Genomic DNA, 24,877 nt, shown 5'->3' with positions numbered 1-24,877 from the left:
CGGATTCTCAATCTCCTCACGCTTATAGAGTGAGTCAAGCTATTGGGCTACTCGGAAAAAAAAGGATTTGTAAAAAGAAAATGCATAAGATGCATTTTCTTTTTATATTGTTAAATATACAAATGACCAATTTTGAAAGAATAAAAAAAATACAAGAATTATATTGTTAAATATACCCCAATAGAAGGAAGTAGTATTGGCCTTATGTCGGTCTAAAATTTCATCTCTAAGACTAAGATGAACAAACAAAGTTGATGCGTGATAATGAGAGTTCAAAAGATAACAAAAGAGGATAAAATCTTGAGATTGATGTTGATGAATGAATAATGTGTTTGGATTATAAATGATTTTACTAATCAAAGGCTAAATATGAACAATAGTCGAATCCTTGATTTCTCAGGAATGAAGATAAAGAGGGTTCAGATTTAGACCGAAGAGAATGGAGATTGATTAAATCTAAGATGATACACAAAACTTGATTCCCCTTCGTTTGCATGCGTGGGTACAAGGTCATGTGCACGAAAGTACGATTTCACTAATATTTTGATCACGCGTAAGAGGAATCTTTTCTTACGTGTGTGACCAATACATAAAAAGTGCTCGTATGCAAAGAGCTTCCATTAAAACAAATCCAAGAACAAAAAATCTTCAAAAGCTAAAGTTTGTCCATAGACCTTAACATTTTTGCTTTCCAAAAACAATTATTTTGTAAAACATCGTTTTATCTTCAAATTAAAGTTATAATTTTAATTTTTTTGGAACTGTCAGATAACTTTTAAATTTTTTCAAAAATTTCATTAGCAGCCAATGAAAGGAACAGAGGACAGCTATAAGTTCAGTTGCATGGTCCTAATACACAAGGTACCAACCAAAATAAAAAATTTAGAGCTTAGATTGAGGGGTGTGCCAAACCAATGCTATAGTGCAATACATTGTTGACACCCGAGAAGCCTAGTAGCAAGCTACTAAAATGGCTTCTCCCCCTCAAAAAAGTAATTTAATATCGTGTGAACCATTGGTCCACATATCAGATATTAAACTGATAAGAACAGATACTACACTTGATCTTAGCCAAAAGGCCGAGAAAGGTATAAGTTGAAAAATGGGCTAGGTGCTGCTTTTATATCAGACATTTCTCCGTTGCTTTCTTGACTGCTCGATGTGGGACTATTTCCCATTGTACGCATGTGTTCCTACTAGGCCAACAAAAGAGAAATTACCACTATATGCCAACATAGAGCCTACTAAATCATTTCTGCAATTCATCCAATAGATCATTAATATGTAGATTAAAATATTGCCGATTTAAACAATAATATGATGATTCAATCATTCAAAACAGTGAAGAAAACTTTAAGCAAATGTTTTATTTTAAACCCAATATCCAGTCCAAGGACTCTCTACTTCGAGGAATCTAATCTCTGAAACATTACTTGCGGAGTCCCCATTTAAAGTCAGAGCTGCAATGCTCTTTATGGACATCATAGATCATCCGATCTGAACATTATAGATTAGTATACACACGATTGAATTATTCAACCTTCAACCATTTGATCAGTATGAATTCCATAAACAAATGTCATAGTAGAACAATGTAAGGTAGTACCTCCTTTAACAAACTCATATCAAATCAAAGTCACTTGAAGATTAATGTCTGATTCACATTAGTCTTGTAGATATTAGACAGGTGTTAATTAGTTTTTATTTAAATACTATGATGTAAATTAAAATGAACAGACTCAACACTAAGATAAATGATCTCACAATGTTTTAGGATCGTTGGAAGAAAATACACCATTGAGGGAGGTTTTAGTTCGAATTCATGAAGAGATAGCCGTCCGATAAAGGGGTTGTACCTACGAACACTCCAATGCCTGAGTAAGCGTAATGCTTGAGGAGGTTTATATTCTTGCCTACCTTGGTTGGTGTAAACAAGGAGAGAGAGAAAGTTGGGATGATTTGCAAAATGACTTTAATTGACATGCATTTATTACTTTTGAAGAAAGGAAAAATTGGTTTTCTTGTCCAAAATCAAAATGTGTAGAATGCTAATGACAAAAGATAACAAAAGTGGATAAAATCTTGAGATTGATGTTGATAAATGAATAATGTGTTTGGGTTATAAATGATTTTACTGATCAAAGGTTAAATATGAACAATAGATGAATCTTTGATTTCTCAAGAATGAAGATGAAGAGGGTTCAGATTTAGACCGAAGAGAATGGAGATTGATTCAATCCAAGATAATACACAAAACTAGATTCCCCTTCGTTTGCATGCGTGGTACAGGGTTGTGTGCACGAAAGTATGATTTCACTAATATTTAGATCGCACGTATGAGGAATTTTTTCTTACGTGTGTGACCAAATACATAATAAGTGCTCATACGCAAAGAGCTTCAAGTTTGTCCATGGACCCCAACATTTTTGCTTTCCAAATACAATTATTTTGTAAAACAACGTTTTATCAAATTAAAATTAAATATTTCAATTTTTAATTTTTTTGGAAATGTCAAATAACTTTTTCAAAATTTCATTAGCAGCTAATGAAATGACCCAAGCCAGCTATGCTAAGCTTTAGCAGCAAAGTTCTGATTCACAAGACGCCAACCAAAAAAAAAATTTAGACTCAGATTGGTCGGGTGCGCCAAGCCAATGCTGTAGTGCAACGCATTGGCAACACTCAAGAAGCCTAGTAGCAAGCTACTAATATGGCTTCTCCCCCTCAAAAAAGTAATTTAATATCATGTGAACCATTGGTCCACATATCAGATATTAAACTGATAAGAACAGATACTACACTTGATCTTAGCCAAAAGGCCGAGAAAGGTATGAGTTGGAAGATTGGCTAGGTGCTGCTTTTATATCAGACATTTCTCCGTTGCTTTCTTGACTGCTCGATGTGGGACTATTTCCCATTGTACGCATGTGTTCCTACTAGGCCAACAAAAGAGAAATTACCAAGCAGTGTATATGTCAACATAGAGCCCACTAAATCATTTCAACAATTCATCCAATAGATAATTAATATGTAGATTAAAATATTGCCGATTTAAACAATAATATGACGATTAAATCCTTCAAAACAGTGCAGAAAACTTTAAGCAAATGTTTTTTTTAATCCTTGTATCCGGTCTAAGGATCGTCTAATCCGAGGATTTAAAGGATACAATCAAAATGTTATAAAGTACATGGTAGATTATATAAAGAGGGTTTGTTTGAACTTGAAGAAGCATTTGTCTTGCTGTCTTAACTTATGAAATAATTCTACACACTCTTTTGGAAAGAGGTGAGAATGATAAAGCAGAAAAAGAAAGGAAAAAATAATGTGAAATGATTGCCAGAATTCTGCTTAAAACTATGTAAGATGCTTCCTAAATACAGACACAATTTCTAGCTAATTTTGTGAATTTTTTTTATTAAAAAAATGGTTAATTAAGTTTTTAGTCCCTATAAATATACACAGTTTTGTTTTTAGTCCCTACAAAATAAAATCGCAATTTTTAGTCCCTGCGACATTTTCCTTAAGCATTTTAGGGATCAAAATTGTTGATGGAAATTTTTTACAGGGACCAAAAGTGCTGATGGAAAATTTTATAGGGACTAAAAATGATGATGGAAAATTTTATAAGGACTAAATAGTGTAATTTTATTTTGTAGGGACTAAAAACAAAATTGTAAATATTTATAGGGATTAAAAATTTAATTAACCCTTAAAAAAATAAAATGTCTGTTTCACATAAGCAATCTTCCAAATACTTGAAAGTTGGGGTTTAATATATTATACTGTTAGTAATGAGAAAAGTCAAAATAAGACTAACGTGTGTGTGTATATATATTTTGTTTGCATAGGTTTTCAAATCTTGGAAATACTTGCAAATGGGGTTTAAAGTCACAATAAGACTAACCACAATTAAATAAGAAAAAATAATGAGATATATAACGTGTACATAGTATAATAATGTTTTGTTTGCATTGGTTTTCAAATCTTCCAAATACATGGAAATTGTGGTTTAAATAAATTATTATACTATAGTAATCTCAGGCTCAATCACAATTTAGAATCATCCTCTTTAGTGCTTTACTACCATGATAAACTACTCTTTAATATGCCTTCAGAGCTTCAGGAATTGTTCAAACAAAGTGTATATAACAAGAGCTTCAGTAGACTTGGGAGTTAGGTTTCAACTTTCGATCAAAATATTCTATAAAAGGAACAAATATGGCAATGCCAGAAGTTCCTAAGTATACACATTTTGTTCTAATTCTTTTACTATACACTATATGTCAGGAATCACTTGCCTCGTTCAATCCCATTGATAATTATTTGGTCGCTTGTGGTTCATCCCATAATATCACATTTCATGGTCGAACTTTCACACCTGATATTGAATTCGAACATTCAAATCTTCAAATAATAGCCAACAAATCTTTGTCTGTTACCTCGAAACTCAACAATACCCTTTCACCACTCTATAACTCAGCTCGACTCTTCTTTGAAACGTCATCATATACATTCAAAATTCAACAACAAGGGAGACATTGGATCCGTCTCTATTTTCACCCTCTTCCTGATTCCAACCCTAACACGACCTTTGCCACAATAACAGTAACCGCTGATAGTATCGTGCTTCTCAATAATTTCAATTTCACGAACTATAATAGCTCTCATTTGATGAAGGAGTAGTCAATCAACATTACATCAGACAAGTTATCACTTACTTTCGTCCCTCAAAACAATTCACTCGGCTTTATTAATGCCATCGAAGTTATCTCTATACCAGATGACCTCTTCCCTGACCAAATAGTAGTAACTCTAAATCCATCAGGCTTTTTTGAACATTTCTCAAAATCTATCGTTGAAACGGTGTCCAGAGTCAGTATTGGTGGTGCATCTTTGAGTGACAACCTTGGAAGGACTTGGGAGAATGACGGATATTACTTCTACCACCCCATAAACAGCTCCACTAGTTCTGATCTTGTTGTTTCTACTAACCCTGCTACAATAAAGTACTCTATTTTTGGTCCACCATTGGTTTATGCTACAGCCAGAACCTTCAAAATTGCATCACAGTCACAGCGATCCGATTTAAGTTGGCACTTCATTGTAGATCCGAACTTCATGTATTTTGTTCGGGTTCATTTCTGTGACATCATTAGCAATTCACTAAACAACAATATGGCTTTCAATTTATTTATAAATGAAGCATTTGCTGTTAGAAATCTCACTCTTTCATCAAAAGCCAAGGGACATGCTGTGCCATATTACTACGACTTCATCTCGCACGCCTCAGGAAACACTATGAAAGTGAGTGTGAGTATTAATCATGATGCAATGAATGAAACGTTAAATGCAATCATGAATGGTGTTGAGATATTGAAGATTAGCAACAACGTAAGTGGCTTGAATGAGTTTTCTTCTTTTCAAAGTCTTCCTTCTAGTGTTCCGCATTCACCAAAAATAAGTTTGCAAAGAAGTAGAAAACTAGGGATTTGGTTGATCATCATTTTAACCGGTTGCAGTGTGTGTGTTTTGGCATTTTTAGTATTTGGTGGACTATCATTTTATTACTTGAAAGCTTGCAGGAGGAAGAAGAAATCGGTAACTAATTTTGAGCTTCCGAGACATTTTACTTTACTTGAGATGCAACAAGCAACAAATTGTTTTGACGCTGAGCTAATAATTGGAAAAGGAGGATTTGGAAAAGTGTATAAAGGAACGCTTGAAAATGGAGAAGTAGTAGCTATCAAAGTAGCAAATCCTGAATCTAGACAAGGTCTCGATGAATTCCACAACGAGATTGAGTTGTTGTCTGGTCTTAGTCATTCAAACCTTGTCTCACTTGTAGGTTGTTGTAACGAAGACTCAGAACTGATTCTTGTGTACAATTACATGGCAAATGGATCTCTCAGCAGTCATCTATATGGGAGAGACTTTGTTCCTCTATCTTGGAAGCAACGCCTAATGATATGCTTAGGGGCTGCAAAGGGACTTTTATATCTTCACACTGGAGCTAAAGAAAGCATAATTCACCGTGACATAAAGACAACAAACATTCTCTTGGACGAAAATCTTGTACCAAAAGTTGCTGATTTTGGCATATCGAAAAAGGGTCCTATTCTTGATAAGAGTCACGTTACAACTAATGTAAAGGGTAGTTTTGGCTACGTTGATCCAGAATATTTTAGGACTAAGTTTCTAACTAAGAAATCAGATGTTTTCTCTTTTGGAGTGGTGTTGATTGAAGTTATATGTGGAAAACCTGCTTTAGATGATGCCCTTCCAACGCAACAGATGAATTTGGCAATGTGGGCATTAAGTTGCGATAAAAAGGGTACCTTTCATGAAATGATGGACCCATATTTGATTGGCAAAGTGAATATGGATTCTCTAAACAAGGTTTTAGAGTTGGCATGGAAGTGCTTGGAGGAGCGTCGGGAGAACAGACCACCGATGGGGTATGTATTATGTCAACTAGAAGAGGCTCTCCATCTTGAGTTGGCATCACATGTTTCGAATGAGAATGAGGATTCTTCTATTCACTCCAGTGTAGGAAGTGGATTTACGGATGAAATTGAAGATGTTGTTAACCATAGCCTCCTAATTCAACAACTCATTTGTTAAAGTTGGTCATTTTAGTGGTATCATAATTGTATTTATTGAAAAAAAATTAGAGTCAATATAGTTTCTTAATTCAACAAAGCATAGTTTTCTAAAAGTTTTTCGAGTAAATATATTTATAATATGTTTTAGTGAATTTCAATTCTTGAGATATGTGATTACTGATAGAGATGGGATATTAGTGAATTTGTCTAAAGTCGAAGTAGAAGTAGGAAATCCCTAAGACATTAGGTGGGTTATTTAGTTTCCTTAGTTTGGCGGGAGATTATCAGATTGTTTCTCCAAATTGTGTTGTATATGATAGGATGCCATTGACGGGGGGTTGTGTTCAGGAGTTGAAGAGGATGTTTACCATGTTTCCAGCCTAAGGACCGACTAATCCGATGGAGCAATTCTTTGTCTATGGTTCAGGAGTTGAAGAGGATGTTTCACATGGTATGCTATAAATAAGTTTGCAACTTCAGTGTTGTGTATTTGGTTTAATAGTAGTTATAACTCATCACATCACCTTTGGGAACCAAGACAAGACTGATCTCTGTGTGTAGTTGTCATATTTGAAACCAAAACCAAGACAAGAACTTCAAGATGCTTAAGCTGGCCTAATGAAAGTTACTGAACAAATTAAGGATTGGTGTGTAGTTTTACTTATGCTTTAATGACCATTACCATTACCATTGATTGTTTCTAGGTGATGCAAGTTCTAATGGATGAATTGGTGAAATGCTTTAGTGGGCTGTATGTTGGCATAACCTCTGCTTGGTAATTGCTCTTTGTTGGCAACACATGCGTACAATGAGAAATAGTCCCACATCGAGTAGTCAAGAAAGCAACTGAGAACATGTCTGATATAAAAGCAGCAACGAGCCCATCTTTCAACTCATACCTTTCTCGGCCTTTTGGCTAAGATCAAGTGTAGTATCTGTTCTTATCAGTTTAATATCTGATATGTGGACCAATGGTTCACACGATATTAAATTACTTTTTTGAGGGGGAGAGGCAACTTTAGTAGCTTGCTACTAATCCTCTTGTGTGTCGCCAATGTGTTGCACTATAGCATTGGTCTGGTGCACCCCACCAATTCAAGTTTTAAATTTTTATTCTGGTTCATATCTGGCACATGGTTACCGTGTTCATATCATTAACATAATCCTTTCCTGCCAAATAATCGCTATATGGTATGTAGTTCGTATTGGCTTGGCTTTGTGAAGAGGCTTTGAGTTATATGAAATGTAATATTTGTTTGATTGGTTGCTATTACCTTTGTTAATATGATGCTTAAATTTATTTGATTCATATGGTATGCTATAAATAAGTTGCAACTTCAGTGTTGAGTAACTTTACTTGCATCAGATCTTACAAGTGGTCAAGAAATTGAAAATAAACATGCCTCCAAGTTCATGACTTGGAAAGGTATGCTCACTTTCAATTTCAAGGGATTGTAACAATTTTAAGCTTCCCATGTCTCATGGTTTCTATCTAGACATATGGTTTCTTGACAAGATCAAAATGTGCATATCAGATAGCCGGGAAAGTGAAGTGTGATATTTAGCTCCATACAGCTTATTACATGAAAGGTCAATCATTCTTACCACATTGTCAGGTTATCACTGTCCTATAACTCGTGACCTTTGGAAAACCAAGACAAGATTCTTTGTGTGTAGTTGTCATTCTGAAACCAAAGCCATATGTGAATACTGATTTCTTGGAGAACAAAGAAACAAGTCAGTGAATAAGGCAAGCCAGTTCATTCTTTAGTGACTACTGCATACTGATATATGATCATATATTTTAAGCTAGTTTTTCTTAAGTTATGTATTAGTATATCAAGCTATTGCCATTAGGTTTTTTTCCCATGTTGATTTATGTCTAAACTTCATTGTATTTTTGTTACATTGACAACTATTTTACCTTCCGAATTGTGCCTTATGCGAAAATGGTATCGAAGATAACAGTGAGCTTTGTTGGCGTAGAGCTGGTCTTCGAAATTTCATTCAACAGCATACTTCGCACTCTCGGACTGGAGCATAATTTTTTGTCTGCGTGTTGCAGAATTTTAATCAGGAAATAAAGGAACTACAATATTTGGGTATAATGAAGTAGTGGTGCCTGCTACTGTGAGTGCACATGCTGCTACTTTACTCACTAATTGGTCCGGCACTTAAACTGTAAGGCGTCCAAGGACTGCTGCAAATTCTGTCGTGGACAAAACCTTATATAGGATGCTACAAATGGATTGACGAATTGCGGCTTGAGTTCAATTGGATTCAAAGTGCGTGGTTGATAAATTCCACAGTAAAAGTCTAGGGGTGTCGGATCTAAGTGATATTATCCGAGACCGTAGAGATATTCTTGTCCGTTGTAAAAATTAAAGATGAGTTTATTAGGATACAAGTCAAAAGGGTTGCTCATAAGTGTTAGCAAGGGCGGCCTTCCACATTTCCATTGATCCTGCTTGTATTCATCATATTCTAATTGATGAAATGCTATAAGCTTTTTATCATAAAAAAATAAAATAAAAAAAAAGATCATTTAGCTTGTGAATTCGGTTTGATTAAATTAATGAAATTGTGTTAAAGTGAGACTAATGTTGACCAGCTTAAAAGGCACAGTGTAAATACACTAAGAGCATACAAAAATCTGACTCCAGCGCATAGTTTTCCCTTTCACTTTGAAACCTAAAATGCAATCCTAATTGACTTGCTTTCTATGTGCATATGTCTCTACTCTAACATGAAAACTATGCAGTATTAAAATAAAAAATAATTAACAACTGTCTAATATCTACAAGATTAATGTGAATCAGAGATTAATCTTCAAATAACTTTGCAATGATATGAGTGTGTTAAAGGAGATATTTCCTTACATTGTTCTACTATGGCATTTATGGAATTCATATATTGATATGAGTTTGCATCATATGAAATCAGATTCCACTATTACCTTAATTCTAGGATTGGATAATATAACCTATGAGCATATTAAAGCTGCTAGCAAATAAGTTCTAGTTTTTGTGCTCCTCTATATTTACCAAATATGTCATACTGATCAAATGGTGCCTATACCAATCTATGATGTTCATATTGGATGATCTATGATATCTATACAGAGTTTTGTTCTGACTTTAAATGGGGCCTCTGCAAGTGGATGGTGGGATTGGACCCGGCTAATTACTCGGTTGTTGGGTCGGACACCGAGTTTTAAAAAAATGTTTGCTTCAAGTTTTGTGCACTGTTTTGCAGGATTTAATCTGCATATTATTGTTCAAATCGACAATATCTTAATCTGCATATTAATGGTCTAATGGATGAATTGCTGAAAGGATTTAGTGTGCTCTATGTTGGCATATAGCTTGGTAGTTGCTCTTTGGTGGGCTTTGTAACATATGCATTCAATGATAAAAATGTCCCACATCGAGGAGTCAAGAAAACAACTGAGAACATGTCAGATATAAAAGCAGCAGGATCTCATGTTGTAACTCATACCTTTCTCGGCCTTTTGGCTAAGATCAAGTGTAGTATCTGTTCTTATTAGTTTAATATCTGATACGTGGACCAATGGTTCACATGATATTAAATTACTTTTTCTAGGGGGAGAAGCCATTTTTAGTAGCAAGGCTTCTCGAGTGTTGCCAGTGTGTTGCACTATAGCATTGGCTTGGCGCACCCCACCAATCCAAGCTCAAATTTTTTATTTTTGTTGGTATCAGGACCCCTTGCTACTGTGCTTAGCATAGCTGGCTGGCCTGTGTTCATTTCATTAGTTTCTAATGAAATTTGGGAAATTTTTGAAAAGGTTATTTGACAATTCCAAAAATTAAAAAAAAAATTGAAAAATATAACTTTAATTAAAAAAAAAAAATCGTTGTTTTACAAAATAATCATTTTTGCAAATAAATGCATGACTATTAAAGTCATTTTTTATAATTCATCCCAACTTTATCTTTCTCCTTGTTTACACCAACCAACGTAGGCAAGAATATAAACCTCATCATGCATTACACTTTACTCAGGCATTGGAGTGTTCGTAGGTACGACCCCTTTATTGGACGTCTATATCTCTTCATGGATTCTAACTAACCTCTCTCAACGGTGCATTTTCTTCCAACGATCCTAAAACACTGAGATCACTTATCTTAGTGTTAAGCGCTTGACATTTTGAAATTTCATGTAATGTAATTGAAATATCACGAGGCAATTATAAAATCAGAGTCTTGCTAACAAGTGTTATGAATATATTAATTAAAAAAATTATTACACAAATGTTATCCTAGAAATATAAGATGTTACTTTTGTCAATGTAATAAGTACACCACTTTTTCGAACAAACTCATTACTTTCGTATTTTAAACAGTGACCTAAAAGCACTCATTCTTTGATTGCATACTCCATCAAAAGAGAGCTAATATAGTTCATGAAAGTGATGTTATTGAGAAGTACGAAACTATCAGCGATTACTTACTGTTATTGTAGCAATGGTCATGTTGGGGGTGGAACCGGGAAAAAGATGAAAATAGAGACGGATCCAATGTCTCCCTTGTTGTTGAATTTTGAATGTATACGATGATGCCGTTTCAAAGAAGAGTCGAGATGAATTGTGAAAGGCTATTATTTGAAGGTTGGAATGTTCTAATTCAATGTCAGGTATGAAAGTTCGACCCTCAAATTTTATGTTATGAGATGAACCACAAGCGACCAAATAATTATCGATGGGATTGAACGAGGCAAGTGATTCCTGACATATAGTGTATAGTAAAAAAAATTAGAACAAAAGGTGTATACTTAGGAGCTTCATGCATTGCCATATTTGTTCCTTTTATAGAATATATTGATTGTAGTAAATCACTACAATAACATTGATTGAAAGTTGAAACCTAACCCCCAGTTTATTAGCTACTGAAGCTCTTGCTATAAAGATTTTGTTTGAACTAATATTGTTGAAGTATAAGTGAGTTATCAGCTAGAAAGTATTAAATTTGAAACTAGTTACAATAACTTTTTGTGCAAGGAATTTCTTACTATGTAACTTAATAACTGTCAACGTTACTTATTGGTTACAAAATGGTTATGAGTTGGTAGTATAGTGGTTTTCAAATCTAATCCGAAACAAAACAAAACTCTGCATGTTGCAGAATTTTAATCGAGAACAAATTGCCAATTTTGCAGTTTTTATATCGAGCATTTGGAAACAAAGGAACAACAAGATTTGGTATAATGTAGAGACATCTGCTACTGTGTCTGCATGTGCTCTCAAACAGTAAGGCGTCAAAGGACTGCTGCAACACTGGGCAGAAGTTCGCAGCAGCAAGTTAACCCCAATTATTGACATATAAAAGATTTTGCAGCTTGAGAATGTGGATTCAAAGTGCGTGGTTGATCAATTCCACAGTAAGAGTCTAGAGGTGTCGGATCTTAGTGATGTTACCGAGCCCGAAGATATAATCTTGTCCGTTGTAAAATCTATGATTGAGCTTATAAGGAGAAAAGTCAATGACGTTGCTCATGTGTTAGCAAGGGCGGCCTTATTTTTAGCTAGCTTCTGCATTTTCAATGATATTCTTATGTGTATTCACGATATTCTATAATCAAATGCTATATGCTATTTATCATAAAAAAATAAATAGATCATTTTGCTTATGAATGCGGTTTGATTAAATCAATGAAATTGTTTTAAAGTGGGACTAATGTTGATTAGCTTAATGGGCGTAGTGAATGCACCAAGACAATAAAAAAAAACTTTGATTCCTGCACACAGTTTTCCCTTTCACTTTCAAACCTCAAATTCCATATTCAGACCATCATATGTCTCTACTCTAATATGCAAACTATGCATTATTTAGTGCCTGTTCATAATTTACATTATAATATTAAAATAAAAGGACATTAATTAAAATACATTTATATATAATATTAATGTGAATTAAACATTAACCTTCAAGTCACTTTGATAAACATAGCAGATAGATGAGGATAGTTGCATGTTGCATCATGTACAGATCAGAAAGAGAACCAACAAATATCGGAATTGTGAGAAAAAAGAGAAATCACTCAGTCCCTCTCCTTTCCAAATTCCAAGGATCTTAGTTGTTTGGTTTGATACTTGGCCAAACTTCGTTACTAGACGTCTTTAGTCTATTGTTTGCGATTATTATTCTTTTCTCTTTCGAAGCTGTTTGTTGTTCTATCGATAATCTTTAATTCCTCAACTTTAGTTTTACTTATGCATTAATGACCACTATGACCACTACCATTATCATTGATTGTTTCTAGCTGATGCATGTTGTAATGGATGAATTGGTGAAATGCTTTAGTGGCCTCTATGTTGGCAATATCCTCTGCTTGGTAATTGCTCTTTGTTGGCAACACATGCGTACAATGAGAAATAGTCCCACATCGAGCAGTCAAGAAAGCAACTGAGAAAATGTCTAATATAAAAGCAGCAGCTTGTCCATCTTTCAACTCATACCTTTCTCGGCCTTTTGGCTAAGATCAAGTGTAGTATCTGTTCTTATCAGTTTAATATCTGATATGTGGACCAATGGTTCACACGATATTAAATTACTTTTTTGAGGGGGAGAGGCCACTTCAGTAGCTTGCTACGAGTCCTCTCGTGTGTCGCCAATATGTTGCACTATAGCATTGGCTTGGCTCACCCCACCAATTCAAGTTAAATTTTTATTCTGGTTTAAATCTGGCACATGGGTGTTGTGTCCATTTCATTAGCATAATCCTTTCCTGCCTAATAATCCCTACATAGCATGTAGTTCATATTGGCTTGGCTTTGTGAAGAGGATTTGGGTTATATTTGTTTGATTGGTTGCTAACAGCAATTACTTGTTAGTTAAGATGATGCTTAAATTTATTTGATTCATATGGTATGCTATAAATAAGTCGCAACTTCAGTGTTGTTTATTTAGTTTTATAGTGGTTATAAGTCTTCACCTTTATGACTAATAACGTTGCATGGATCAGATCTTATAAGTGGTACAAGAAATTGAAAATAAGCATGCCTCCAAGAGTCCAAGTTCATGACTTGGAAAGGTATGCTCGCTTTGAATTTTAAGGGATTCTAACAATTTTATGCTTCCCATGTCTTATGGTTTCTATCTAGACATATGGTTTCTCGTCAAGATCAAAATGTGCTTAGCAAATAGCCTGAAAATTGCAGGAGAAAATTTATCTCCAAACAGCTTATTACATGAAAGGTCAATCATTCTTACCACATTGTCAAGTTGTCTCTGTCCTTTAACTCATCACTTTGGAAAACCAAAACAAGATTCTTTGTGTGCAGTTATAATTTTGAAACCAAAGCCATAGCCTATATAAGGAAACTGATTACTTGGAGAACAAAGAGGCAACTCAGTGAATAAGGGAAGCTAGTTCATTCTTTAGTGACTACTGATATATGATCATATATTTTAAGGAAAGCTATTGCCATTAGCTTTTTTTCCCTTGTTGATTTTTGTTACATTGACAGCTAGTTTACCTTCCGAACTGTGCCTTATTCGAAAATGGTATCGAAGATATTGATTATGTGTTTTTTCAATGTCATAACAGTGAGCTTTGTTGGCGTAGAGCTGGTCTTTGGAATTTTTATTCAGCAGCATGCTTCACTTCACACTCTCGGACTGGAACAGAAATTTTTTCCTGCATGTTGCAGAATTTTAATCAGGATATAATGGAAAAACAAAATTTGGTATAATGAAGTAGAGGCATCTGCTACTGTGAGTGCACATGGTGCTACTCTACTCACTAATTGGTCCGGCACTTAAACAGTAATGCGTCCAAGGACTGCTGCAAATTCTGTCGTGGATAAAACCTCATCTAGGACGCTACAAATGCAATGTGTATGCAGCCTTATTGGAGCTTCACAACAAGGTTGGTACTGACATATGTATTCGAGATGATCAAGGAAATTTTGTTCATGCTACTAGTTTTTTACGCGGATATTGGAGAACAATTGGGCTTCTAATGGAAATAAAAGGGCTTCTAATTTGGAGAATCAAAAATGATTATTCTGTAAAACAAGTTTTTTTTTTTTTTAAATTAAAGATATTTTTCAATTTTTTAAAATTTTTTGGAACTGTCAAATAACTCTGTAAAAATTTTCCCAAATTTCATTAGCAGCTAATGAAATGAACACAGGTCAAGTACTAACCAAAATAAAATATTTGAACTTGAATTGGTGGGGTGCGCCACGCCAATGCTATAGTGCAACGCATTGGAAACACTCGAGAAGCCTAGTAGCAAGCTACTAAAATGGCTTCTCCCCCTCAAAAAAGTAATTTAATATCGTGTGGACCATTGGTCCACATATCAGATATTAAACTGATAAGAACAGATACTACACTTGATCTTAGCCAAAAGGCCGAGAAAGGTATGATTTCAATGAAGGACCAGCTGCTGCTCTTATATCAGACATCTTCTCAGTTGTTTTCTTGACTGCTCGATGTGGGACTATTTCTCATTGTACGCATGTGTTGCCAACACCGCAATTTCCAAGCACATGTATAATCCTTTAAACCCATATTATCTCCCCCTCAAAATCGACCCAATATTGGAGGGGATACAAAATTGAGTAAGGAGGATTTTTCTATCCGCCAATATTCACGGCCTCTTTTTCTCTCCAAAATGTTGAATTACCAAAGGAAGATTGATGGCTAAAACGGCAAGACTTGTAAGTCAATATTGGACGTTGATACATGAATTGTGATCGGCAACAATGAGGCCATTGCATAGCCAGCTCCTTGGATGTCGTCAATACACAAAATTTCATAACAAAGCAGAGAAATTCAATAACAATAGAAATGAAATCTGATATGGAGCTAAGATGTTTCAACATGATCAATTATTTGAAATAATAAATATAACCGCAGCCTGATAAATCTTTTAAAGTTGATGAAGCAGAATAACAAAACAATGGGAAGAAAAAGAAATAATTATTTCAAAGACATGAAAAATCAACCACTTTTATAGTTACACTATCAAATTGAACCTAAAAGTAAATGGCTTTAATCAAAGCTAAAATCATAGTGATCTCACTACATGGTACATCTTCTAAGTTGTGTATAACTATCAAAAGAAAAAGAGACTCGATGGTTGCCATTAAAATCTAAAACAAGATGTATCTAGAAAGCATCTTAAATAGATTTAAGAAGAACTCTGGCAATCATTTCACCAATTTTTTTTTCTGCTTTATCATTTTCACCTCTTTGAAAAAGAGAATGCAGAATTATTTCATAAGTTACGACACTGGGAGCGAGTTGTATCTTCCATTTTTGACAGCAAAACAAACGCTTCTTCAAACAAACCCTCTTTACATAACACACTGATCATAATTGTGTACTTTATGACATTTAGATTGTATCCTTTAATCAAAAAGTTCTTGAAAAAACTTGTTATGCATCTGTAAGTCTTCCACCATTGCACCAAATCATCAATAAACATTTATATGTGTACAACTTCGGTTGAATGCCTTGGTCTTTAAATTTTCTTGACTAACACGACTGCTTCGTCAAGATGATAAGTTTTGCACAAAGCATGTAATAAAAAAATTCCGAATTTGCACAAGCCATCGATAAAATTATGCGCACAAGACTTAACACATTCACAAAAAAGAAAAATGTAAAATTAATTTTGTAAGAATTGAACGTAGAATTAATATTTGGTGTGTTTAAGCGATTATATTTGATTTTGTGACCGTACAAGTGTAATATGAGAAAGTGATTGACTTTCAAATTTGAAACTAGAGAACATTTTTTTTTTTTAGCAAAACAGAATTAATGCATTTCATTAATAATTATAGAGTACACATCATGTGGTATAATATAAAAGATATGGGGGCTAGGATGAGATAATGCTCTAGCTATGCTATGTGCAACCTTATTTGCTTGCCTCCGAATGAACGACACTACAAAGTCGAAAGTAGCCAAGAGGCCTGTCACGACCCAAAAATTCACAATCGTGACCGGCGCACGAACTAGAACATCCTAGTCCGGCAAGCCTAATGACAACACTTGACAAACTATAATTTAAATAATTTTCAAATTGACTTTCACTTAAAATGATATTCAATGAAATTTCGACAGAGTGTCCTTTGAATTTTTTAATACTATCCAAGATATGAATTCTGTCTATATACTTGTATTATCAGCAGAATCTCAAAGTGACATAACTAGATGTTTATACAATTCAAAACAAAATATTTCTAGACTATCAATAGCTGCGGATACATCGACCATTCAGTTCATACACATAGGAGACCTACCAAAAGAATGACATTGATATATCTTTAACTCTGCTACAAGCTTTCTACGCACTTGACTTTGAATCTGAAAAAATGTAAGAAGAAGGGGTAAGTCACAAAGACTTAGTGAGGAGACAACAACCACCACCAACTAGAAGGGAAACACACAAGGGCACGATTATTTTTTTTTTCAAATCTAATTTTTAACTTACAAGGCTAGTAACTGTATAAAAATATAATAAATTCACAATCAAGTGTACCATGAAAATTCATAAAACTTTCTAATTTTATCAAACCAAATAAGACTATATCAAAATTTCAATGTCGTCAAGAAGTGAAACCAAATCCACAACTTTAAAGAAAATATATAAATCGATTATAATGAAAAGGAATCGAGATAGTCAAATCCAAATAGAATATAAAAATCGGGCTTAATGAAATGGAATCAAAATAATCACTTCAAAGAAAATATAAAATCATATTCAATTTCATAATACCAAAATAATCAACTTTAAATAAAGTATAGAAATCTAACTTTGGTGAAAATAATCAAATGGGTGAATCGAGAACTAGCTCCATCTCGTTGATAGCCCTCTCCTCCTAATGGTGGCCTTTCCATGGGGCGGCTCCATCTAACGGATAGCTCTTTTCTCTCGACTCAAAACAAAGTGTAAAACATTTTCAATTAGGAGTTTACCTCTCATTGATAGCCCTCTCCTCCTAATGGCGGCCTTTCCATAGGGGCGGCTCCATCTAACGGGGTAATTCTACCTAATTGAAATCACATACTAGGTGCACCTAGGTCGTCGTCATTATAACCGTAATTTTCAAAACACCATTCTTAAAACACATGTCTAAAACCATATTTCGGAACATAACGAAACTCATGTCAATATACGTTCATCAAACTCAATCGAAAATCTACTATTTATCATCATAAGTAAATCCAAATCCAAATCGCGTACATATTAATTTCAATTCCTTTCAAAAGCGCATACTTTAAACCATGCTTTACAACATTGAAAACTAGTGCCAAGATACCTGAAATAAATTTCAATTCTTAAATCCACCACTTCATAAATCATAAGACATAGGTCAATCAAAAACTCAAATCCAGTGTGTATAATAGTACCAAAATAATTTTCAAACCAATAACATATTTCTCAAAACCGTATTTCTCCATATCTCAAAACTCACATCATAGTAGATGTAACTAAATCTCGATTGCAAAACATTTGCTCAATAAATCATAGACAAGTTCAAAACAGAGACCATAATAATATTCATGACCTTAAACATCAATTTCAACGATAAAAAAAAAAAATGTTCAAAGGGTGTGCTTCCCATTTTGAGAAATACTTTAACTTATAAAATCACCAAAATATCAATAATAGCGATAATTAAAATAAGTGATAATGATCGTCATCAACTCACAGTTACGACGAATCAACTATGTTTGCGCTCTAACCACTCCTGAAGAAGCATGTGAAGCGTCTGGCGTCATATCTGAACATCAATAATATTCTCTCATGAATTAGAAACTCATTCTACTACTTCTCTAACTATAGTTAACCACAAATTCCCCAAACAATCTAATCTAATCTCAAAAATTAATTTCTAACAACTAATCATGTCTAAATATGCACTAATTGAGTTGTAAGTTGATAAATATACCTCGAAGAAGTCTCAATGAACAACTTTCACTATATGGGTATTCCTCTTCTTTCCCAAGGCACAAACTCATATCCCAAAATTCTACCAAATAGAGCTTGTGCTATGAAATAGCTTGCTTAGATGCATAATATTTATTTTGGGTGTTCGATTTGAGGAAGAAAATTGATGATTTGAAGGAAAAAGTAGAAAATTTGGAAGAGGAAGAAGTGGTGACATGAAAGAACAAAGAGGAAAGAGGAATACGGGAAAGAGAATGAGAAAAGGGTGTGTGGGAAAAATCTAGTAGCTTCCATGTTTTGTCTACATCTATTTCATTTAATTACTATTATTTTAATTTTTTTTTTTTTTTTTTATTATTTTTTTTTTACATTAGTGAAACGGTGCGTTACATTCTTCCTCCCTTAAGAAAATTCGTCCTCGAATTTAAACTAATAAGCTCGATTTTTCAAATAAGTGTGCACATGAATTATCTGTGTTCTATGTTATTACTTCGTCGGATAATCCTTGTCATAGAATCTTTACTTAAATGATATCCTTTGATCATAAACATCTCACTTGCTTATCTGTAATAGTTACCGGATGCTCCGTGTATGACGAATTCTCGTCCAATTGCACATCTTCTTGACTAATCACATAAGAAGGGTCATAAAGGTACTTTCAAAGACAAAAATATGAAAGACCGGACTAACTGTTGAGAGAACCAGTGGAAGTACCCAACTGTAAGCTACAACCTTAAACGTCCCAAAGAACTTTGGTCTTATCTTGTCGTTCTACTACATCGCAAACTCCTTCTACTAATGTACTCGTAAAAATAAATGTTCTCAAACTTTGAATAAAAAGGAAGCATCTCTTGTCAACCTAAGTCCTTTGTGTGCTTTAAGTTATTACTTAATGATCTTTGATCAATTTCACCTTTGAAATAACATCTTGAATCAATTTTTCTCAAGCTTCTAACCTACCTATATAAGGATTACACTGCCTACAATACAAAGCTCCCAAGGGTAACATCTAAACACTATATTGGTGACTATTGTTATATCCAAATTTCCACCTTAGATAAATATCGATCCTAAATTCCTCGAAGTTCAAGAACAAAAGTACGAAGCATATCCTCTAAGATGTGTATAACTTTCACTAATTAAGAATCATTCTTAGGATGAAGGTTGTACTGAGATTCAAATGGGCTTCCAATTCAAATTTGAAAGACTTCCAAAATAGAGCAGTAAACTAAGCCTTGCTATCATAGATAGTAGAGACCGATAGACCATTGTAAGAAATGTTCCCCTTTAAACAAGTCTTAGCATTTTGAAATGCAATATAAAGAATCTTCACAAGTAAGAAATGTGCAGACTTGGTCAACCACTATATACTCACCCACACCAAGTCTAACTTTCTTTGTGTTGGTGGTAACCCTGTAATGAAATCCATCACAATACCTTCCCACTTTCATTTAAGTATTTTAAAAGGTTGAATTAAACTTGCCAACTTTTGGTGCTCAAAATTTACCTTTTGGCACAACAAGCCCCTAAATACAAAATATGCTACATTATTCTTCATGCCTTCTCACCAGTATAATTCTCGTAAATCTTGGTACATCTTATTAGAACCTAAATGGATGGTATAACAAGAATGATGAAACTCCTCTAATATTTTTTTCTCCATAAATCACCAACATTTGTAATACACAATCAAAACTTTAACCACAAAAACACCATCGAAATTAACTAAGAAATTTGTAACTTTACTATTCCTCCCATTATCGATCCAATTTACCTAGGCTAAATCTTAATTGAGTCTCCCTGATATTGTAAACTATGGTAAAACAAATTTACACATGAACAATGATGCCATTAAATGATTAAGCTAAAATTGAATATCACTTCAAACAAGTTTTTTTTTTTTTTTTTTTGTAACCCTTTAATTATAGGTCCCTTCATTTTTGTCTAAATGAGTAAGCCTGCCCATGTACTTCCTACTCAAAACATTTACAACAACATTTGACTTTCCCTGGTGACACAAGTCTTTACGATCAAATTTACAAGACTTCATCCACCTTATTTCTTTTAAATTTAAGTTATACTAAGACCTTTGTGATTGTTATAAATCTAAGAAAGTCCTTTCATATAGATAATGCTTAAAATCTTAAGAGCAAAATTGATGTTGCCATATTCACTCATGTGTAGGATAGCTTAGATCATGTCTTTCATTACTCTTGGAATACAAAAGAATGTCATCACTAACAATATCACCCATAGGTCTAAGAAAGGTTGAAAAAATCCAATTCATCAAATCCCTAAAAGACGTTGGAGCATTAGTAAGTCTTAAAGGTATAACCAGAATTTTACAATGCTCGTAGCATGTGCGAAAAGTTGTCTTTGATATATGTTCACTTTTAATATCCATAATCAAAACCAATTATTCTTGACAACCTCTTTGCAATGACTTGTTAGATCCTAAACTTCAGGTTAAATGATATGATACCTAACCAGATTTTCCTCAAAAGGATAAAAGTGATTACCCAATATCTCAACTTTCACTACCTAGTTATAATAGGCCAAGGTGGCTTACCGAACAGACAACTAATTCATACTCAAATCCTATCAAAATCTATACTAAAGCTATCGGTGTTCATACAAGACTAGCTAATGGATGTGTCGTAGCTGCCAAGAACGATCCCCTTATTTTATTTTATTTTTACCTACTTGACCATATTAAAAGCACAATTTACTATCTTTGAAACAATTTCCAGAGTGGAACCAAATATTGCAGAACCAAAAATACTCTAACAGAAAGTGGATTATATATATGATCCAATTGAGTATTCCCTTAATCATTTAGTGAACCACTTGAAACACATCTCTTCTATGATAGGGTGGTGATTGCGCTTTGAAGTTCTGTCACGCAAGTTGTGTACTCTAAAATTGATATAATCTCCGTTCGTTACAATCCATCTCTAATACTTTCTAAAAAAAAACGAGTCATAGACGATCAAGTTGTCTCACTTTATTCCAACGGAATGAACCTTCTTGCTTCACGTGTTAAAGTGTATCTAACCTGTCATATAATACACCTTCCAACTTAAATGATGTCAACTCCACCACTCTTAGCTTTGAGCATCCTAATGCTCTTCGTAACCTCTCTAGACCACAATGACTCTTTGTGTATCCTCAAGCACAATAAAATTAGAAAGGTAAGGGTTTAAATTTCATGAATATTTCTAGAGCAATCTTAATCCTTCTATATTGACTTGTCGTCTTCTGCTCACACAAATTAACTTTTTGTCCACCATCAAAATCTGTTTGTCTTAGATTATCATGCTTCTTCCCACCAACAAACCCCAAGAAGTTGTTGCAATACATGTTACGCTCCTCATCTTCCTATTGGCACTTTGACACTAGCTACTCCTATAGTCAAGCCACGTTCGTCGACGTGAACGCAAATTCTCCATCACTTGATTTACGTTGACCACGAGTACGGACCGAAACACGAACTCTTTGACTAAGGTCTTAAGGTTGGGCAGTAAACCCATAAGAAACTAATTTCCCTTCTAGTGGTGATAATAGAATTGGGTGACACCCTCATCGAATGAAAGAAAATTGACCAAAAATAGGACGAGACAACAAACAAAATAAAACAATTCAAAGACCAAAAGAGATAATAAGATTGGACAACAAATGACACTACCATAGAATCCAAATAGATTTTTGCAAGTAAATGGTGCCGCGGTTCACAATTTACTAGCAAGAATCTATTTTCGTTCTATGTCTGCAGCTATTAGGACCTACAACCGAGCTCTGATACCAACTTTGTCACGACCCAAAAATTCACAATCGTGACCGGCGCACGAACTAGAACATCCTAGTCCGGCAAGCCTAATGACAACACTTGACAAACTATAATTTAAATAATTTTCAAATTGACTTTCACTTAAAATGATATTCAATGAAATTTCGACAGAGTGTCCTTTGAATTTTTTAATACTATCCAAGATATGAATTCTGTCTATATACTTGTATTATCAGCAGAATCTCAAAGTGACATAACTAGATGTTTATACAATTCAAAACAAAATATTTCTAGACTACCAATAGCTGCGGATACATCGACCATTCAGTTCATACACATAGGAGACCTACCAAAAGAATGACATTGATATATCTTTAACTCTGCTACAAGCTTTCTACGCACTTGACTTTGAATCTGAAAAAATGTAAGAAGAAGGGGTAAGTCACAAAGACTTAGTGAGGAGACAACAACCACCACCAACTAGAAGGGAAACACACAAGGGCACGATTATTTTTTTTTTCAAATCTAATTTTTAACTTACAAGGCTAGTAACTGTATAAAAATATAATAAATTCACAATCAAGTGTACCATGAAAATTCATAAAACTTTCTAATTTTATCAAACCAAATAAGACTATATCAAAATTTCAATGTCGTCAAGAAGTGAAACCAAATCCACAACTTTAAAGAAAATATATAAATCGATTATAATGAAAAGGAATCGAGATAGTCAAATCCAAATAGAATATAAAAATCGGGCTTAATGAAATGGAATCAAAATAATCACTTCAAAGAAAATATAAAATCATATTCAATTTCATAATACCAAAATAATCAACTTTAAATAAAGTATAGAAATCTAACTTTGGTGAAAATAATCAAATGGGTGAATCGAGAACTAGCTCCATCTCGTTGATAGCCCTCTCCTCCTAATGGTGGCCTTTCCATGGGGCGGCTCCATCTAACGGATAGCTCTTTTCTCTCGACTCAAAACAAAGTGTAAAACATTTTCAATTAGGAGTTTACCTCTCATTGATAGCCCTCTCCTCCTAATGGCGGCCTTTCCATAGGGGCGGCTCCATCTAACGGGGTAATTCTACCTAATTGAAATCACATACTAGGTGCACCTAGGTCGTCGTCATTATAACCGTAATTTTCAAAACACCATTCTTAAAACACATGTCTAAAACCATATTTCGGAACATAACGAAACTCATGTCAATATACGTTCATCAAACTCAATCGAAAATCTACTATTTATCATCATAAGTAAATCCAAATCCAAATCGCGTACATATTAATTTCAATTCCTTTCAAAAGCGCATACTTTAAACCATGCTTTACAACATTGAAAACTAGTGCCAAGATACCTGAAATAAATTTCAATTCTTAAATCCACCACTTCATAAATCATAAGACATAGGTCAATCAAAAACTCAAATCCAGTGTGTATAATAGTACCAAAATAATTTTCAAACCAATAACATATTTCTCAAAACCGTATTTCTCCATATCTCAAAACTCACATCATAGTAGATGTAACTAAATCTCGATTGCAAAACATTTGCTCAATAAATCATAGACAAGTTCAAAACAGAGACCATAATAATATTCATGACCTTAAACATCAATTTCAACGATAAAAAAAAAAAATGTTCAAAGGGTGTGCTTCCCATTTTGAGAAATACTTTAACTTATAAAATCACCAAAATATCAATAATAGCGATAATTAAAATAAGTGATAATGATCGTCATCAACTCACAGTTACGACGAATCAACTATGTTTGCGCTCTAACCACTCCTGAAGAAGCATGTGAAGCGTCTGGCGTCATATCTGAACATCAATAATATTCTCTCATGAATTAGAAACTCATTCTACTACTTCTCTAACTATAGTTAACCACAAATTCCCCAAACAATCTAATCTAATCTCAAAAATTAATTTCTAACAACTAATCATGTCTAAATATGCACTAATTGAGTTGTAAGTTGATAAATATACCTCGAAGAAGTCTCAATGAACAACTTTCACTATATGGGTATTCCTCTTCTTTCCCAAGGCACAAACTCATATCCCAAAATTCTACCAAATAGAGCTTGTGCTATGAAATAGCTTGCTTAGATGCATAATATTTATTTTGGGTGTTCGATTTGAGGAAGAAAATTGATGATTTGAAGGAAAAAGTAGAAAATTTGGAAGAGGAAGAAGTGGTGACATGAAAGAACAAAGAGGAAAGAGGAATACGGGAAAGAGAATGAGAAAAGGGTGTGTGGGAAAAATCTAGTAGCTTCCATGTTTTGTCTACATCTATTTCATTTAATTACTATTATTTTAATTTTTTTTTTTTTTTTTTTTTTTTTACATTAGTGAAACGGTGCGTTACAAGGCCCCTACACTGAACTAGCAGGTCCCCAAGCTCGTTGTGGAAGGGTGAAGAAGAGTTTATGGCATCTGCAAGCGACTTGCTGTCTGTTTCAAACAGAACATTGTGGTAACCAAGTGAAATAGCCGTGTTGATTGCTGCAAGCAATGCAATAGCTTCTGCTTCTAGT

General features: G+C 34.1%; 1 protein-coding gene, 2 long non-coding RNA genes and 6 other non-coding genes across 9 annotated transcripts; 4 read left to right on the top strand and 5 right to left on the bottom strand.

The window, feature by feature from the left end:
- Positions 1 to 896: 896 nt before the first annotated feature.
- LOC112418783 (U2 spliceosomal RNA) lies at positions 897 to 1,092 on the bottom strand. Its single transcript, XR_003008867.2, has one exon. It is a non-coding gene; the product is annotated as a U2 spliceosomal RNA (small nuclear RNA).
- Positions 1,093 to 2,636: 1,544 nt separating this feature from the next.
- LOC112418823 (U2 spliceosomal RNA) lies at positions 2,637 to 2,832 on the bottom strand. Its single transcript, XR_003008903.1, has one exon. It is a non-coding gene; the product is annotated as a U2 spliceosomal RNA (small nuclear RNA).
- Positions 2,833 to 4,212: 1,380 nt separating this feature from the next.
- Positions 4,213 to 6,666, top strand: LOC25482861 (receptor-like protein kinase THESEUS 1). Its single transcript, XM_024784340.2, has one exon. It carries the CDS (start codon positions 5,122 to 5,124, stop codon positions 6,622 to 6,624), a length of 1,503 nt encoding a protein of 500 aa, XP_024640108.2. The 5' UTR covers positions 4,213 to 5,121; the 3' UTR covers positions 6,625 to 6,666.
- Positions 6,667 to 7,500: 834 nt separating this feature from the next.
- Positions 7,501 to 7,696, top strand: LOC112418832 (U2 spliceosomal RNA). Its single transcript, XR_003008912.1, has one exon. It is a non-coding gene; the product is annotated as a U2 spliceosomal RNA (small nuclear RNA).
- A 2,403-nt stretch (positions 7,697 to 10,099) lies between these two features.
- LOC112418834 (U2 spliceosomal RNA) lies at positions 10,100 to 10,289 on the top strand. Its single transcript, XR_003008914.1, has one exon. It is a non-coding gene; the product is annotated as a U2 spliceosomal RNA (small nuclear RNA).
- A 2,790-nt stretch (positions 10,290 to 13,079) lies between these two features.
- On the top strand, positions 13,080 to 13,275 carry LOC112418830 (U2 spliceosomal RNA). Its single transcript, XR_003008910.1, has one exon. It is a non-coding gene; the product is annotated as a U2 spliceosomal RNA (small nuclear RNA).
- Positions 13,276 to 14,802: 1,527 nt separating this feature from the next.
- LOC112418805 (U2 spliceosomal RNA) lies at positions 14,803 to 14,998 on the bottom strand. Its single transcript, XR_003008885.1, has one exon. It is a non-coding gene; the product is annotated as a U2 spliceosomal RNA (small nuclear RNA).
- A 1,677-nt stretch (positions 14,999 to 16,675) lies between these two features.
- Positions 16,676 to 18,845, bottom strand: LOC120580567 (uncharacterized). The gene is made up of 3 exons (XR_005646298.1): positions 18,538 to 18,845; positions 18,298 to 18,369; positions 16,676 to 16,948 (listed from the first exon to the last, which is right to left on the bottom strand). It is a non-coding gene; the product is annotated as an uncharacterized lncRNA (long non-coding RNA).
- A 3,613-nt stretch (positions 18,846 to 22,458) lies between these two features.
- On the bottom strand, positions 22,459 to 24,630 carry LOC112419220 (uncharacterized). The gene is made up of 3 exons (XR_003009379.2): positions 24,327 to 24,630; positions 24,087 to 24,158; positions 22,459 to 22,737 (listed from the first exon to the last, which is right to left on the bottom strand). It is a non-coding gene; the product is annotated as an uncharacterized lncRNA (long non-coding RNA).
- Between the last annotated feature and the right edge of the window lie 247 nt (positions 24,631 to 24,877).

This window comes from Medicago truncatula, chromosome 1 (genome assembly GCF_003473485.1).
Source record: "Medicago truncatula cultivar Jemalong A17 chromosome 1, MtrunA17r5.0-ANR, whole genome shotgun sequence".
Lineage (NCBI taxonomy): Eukaryota > Viridiplantae > Streptophyta > Magnoliopsida > Fabales > Fabaceae > Medicago > Medicago truncatula.
Note: the sequence above shows the minus strand (reverse complement) of the source record. Positions and strands in the feature narration are given on the sequence as shown.

What these genes read in the sequence shown, in the direction of transcription:
- LOC25482861 (XM_024784340.2), top strand. Translation starts at nt 5,122, where the DNA reads ATGTATTTTGTTCGGGTTCATTTCTGTGACATCATTAGCAATTCACTA.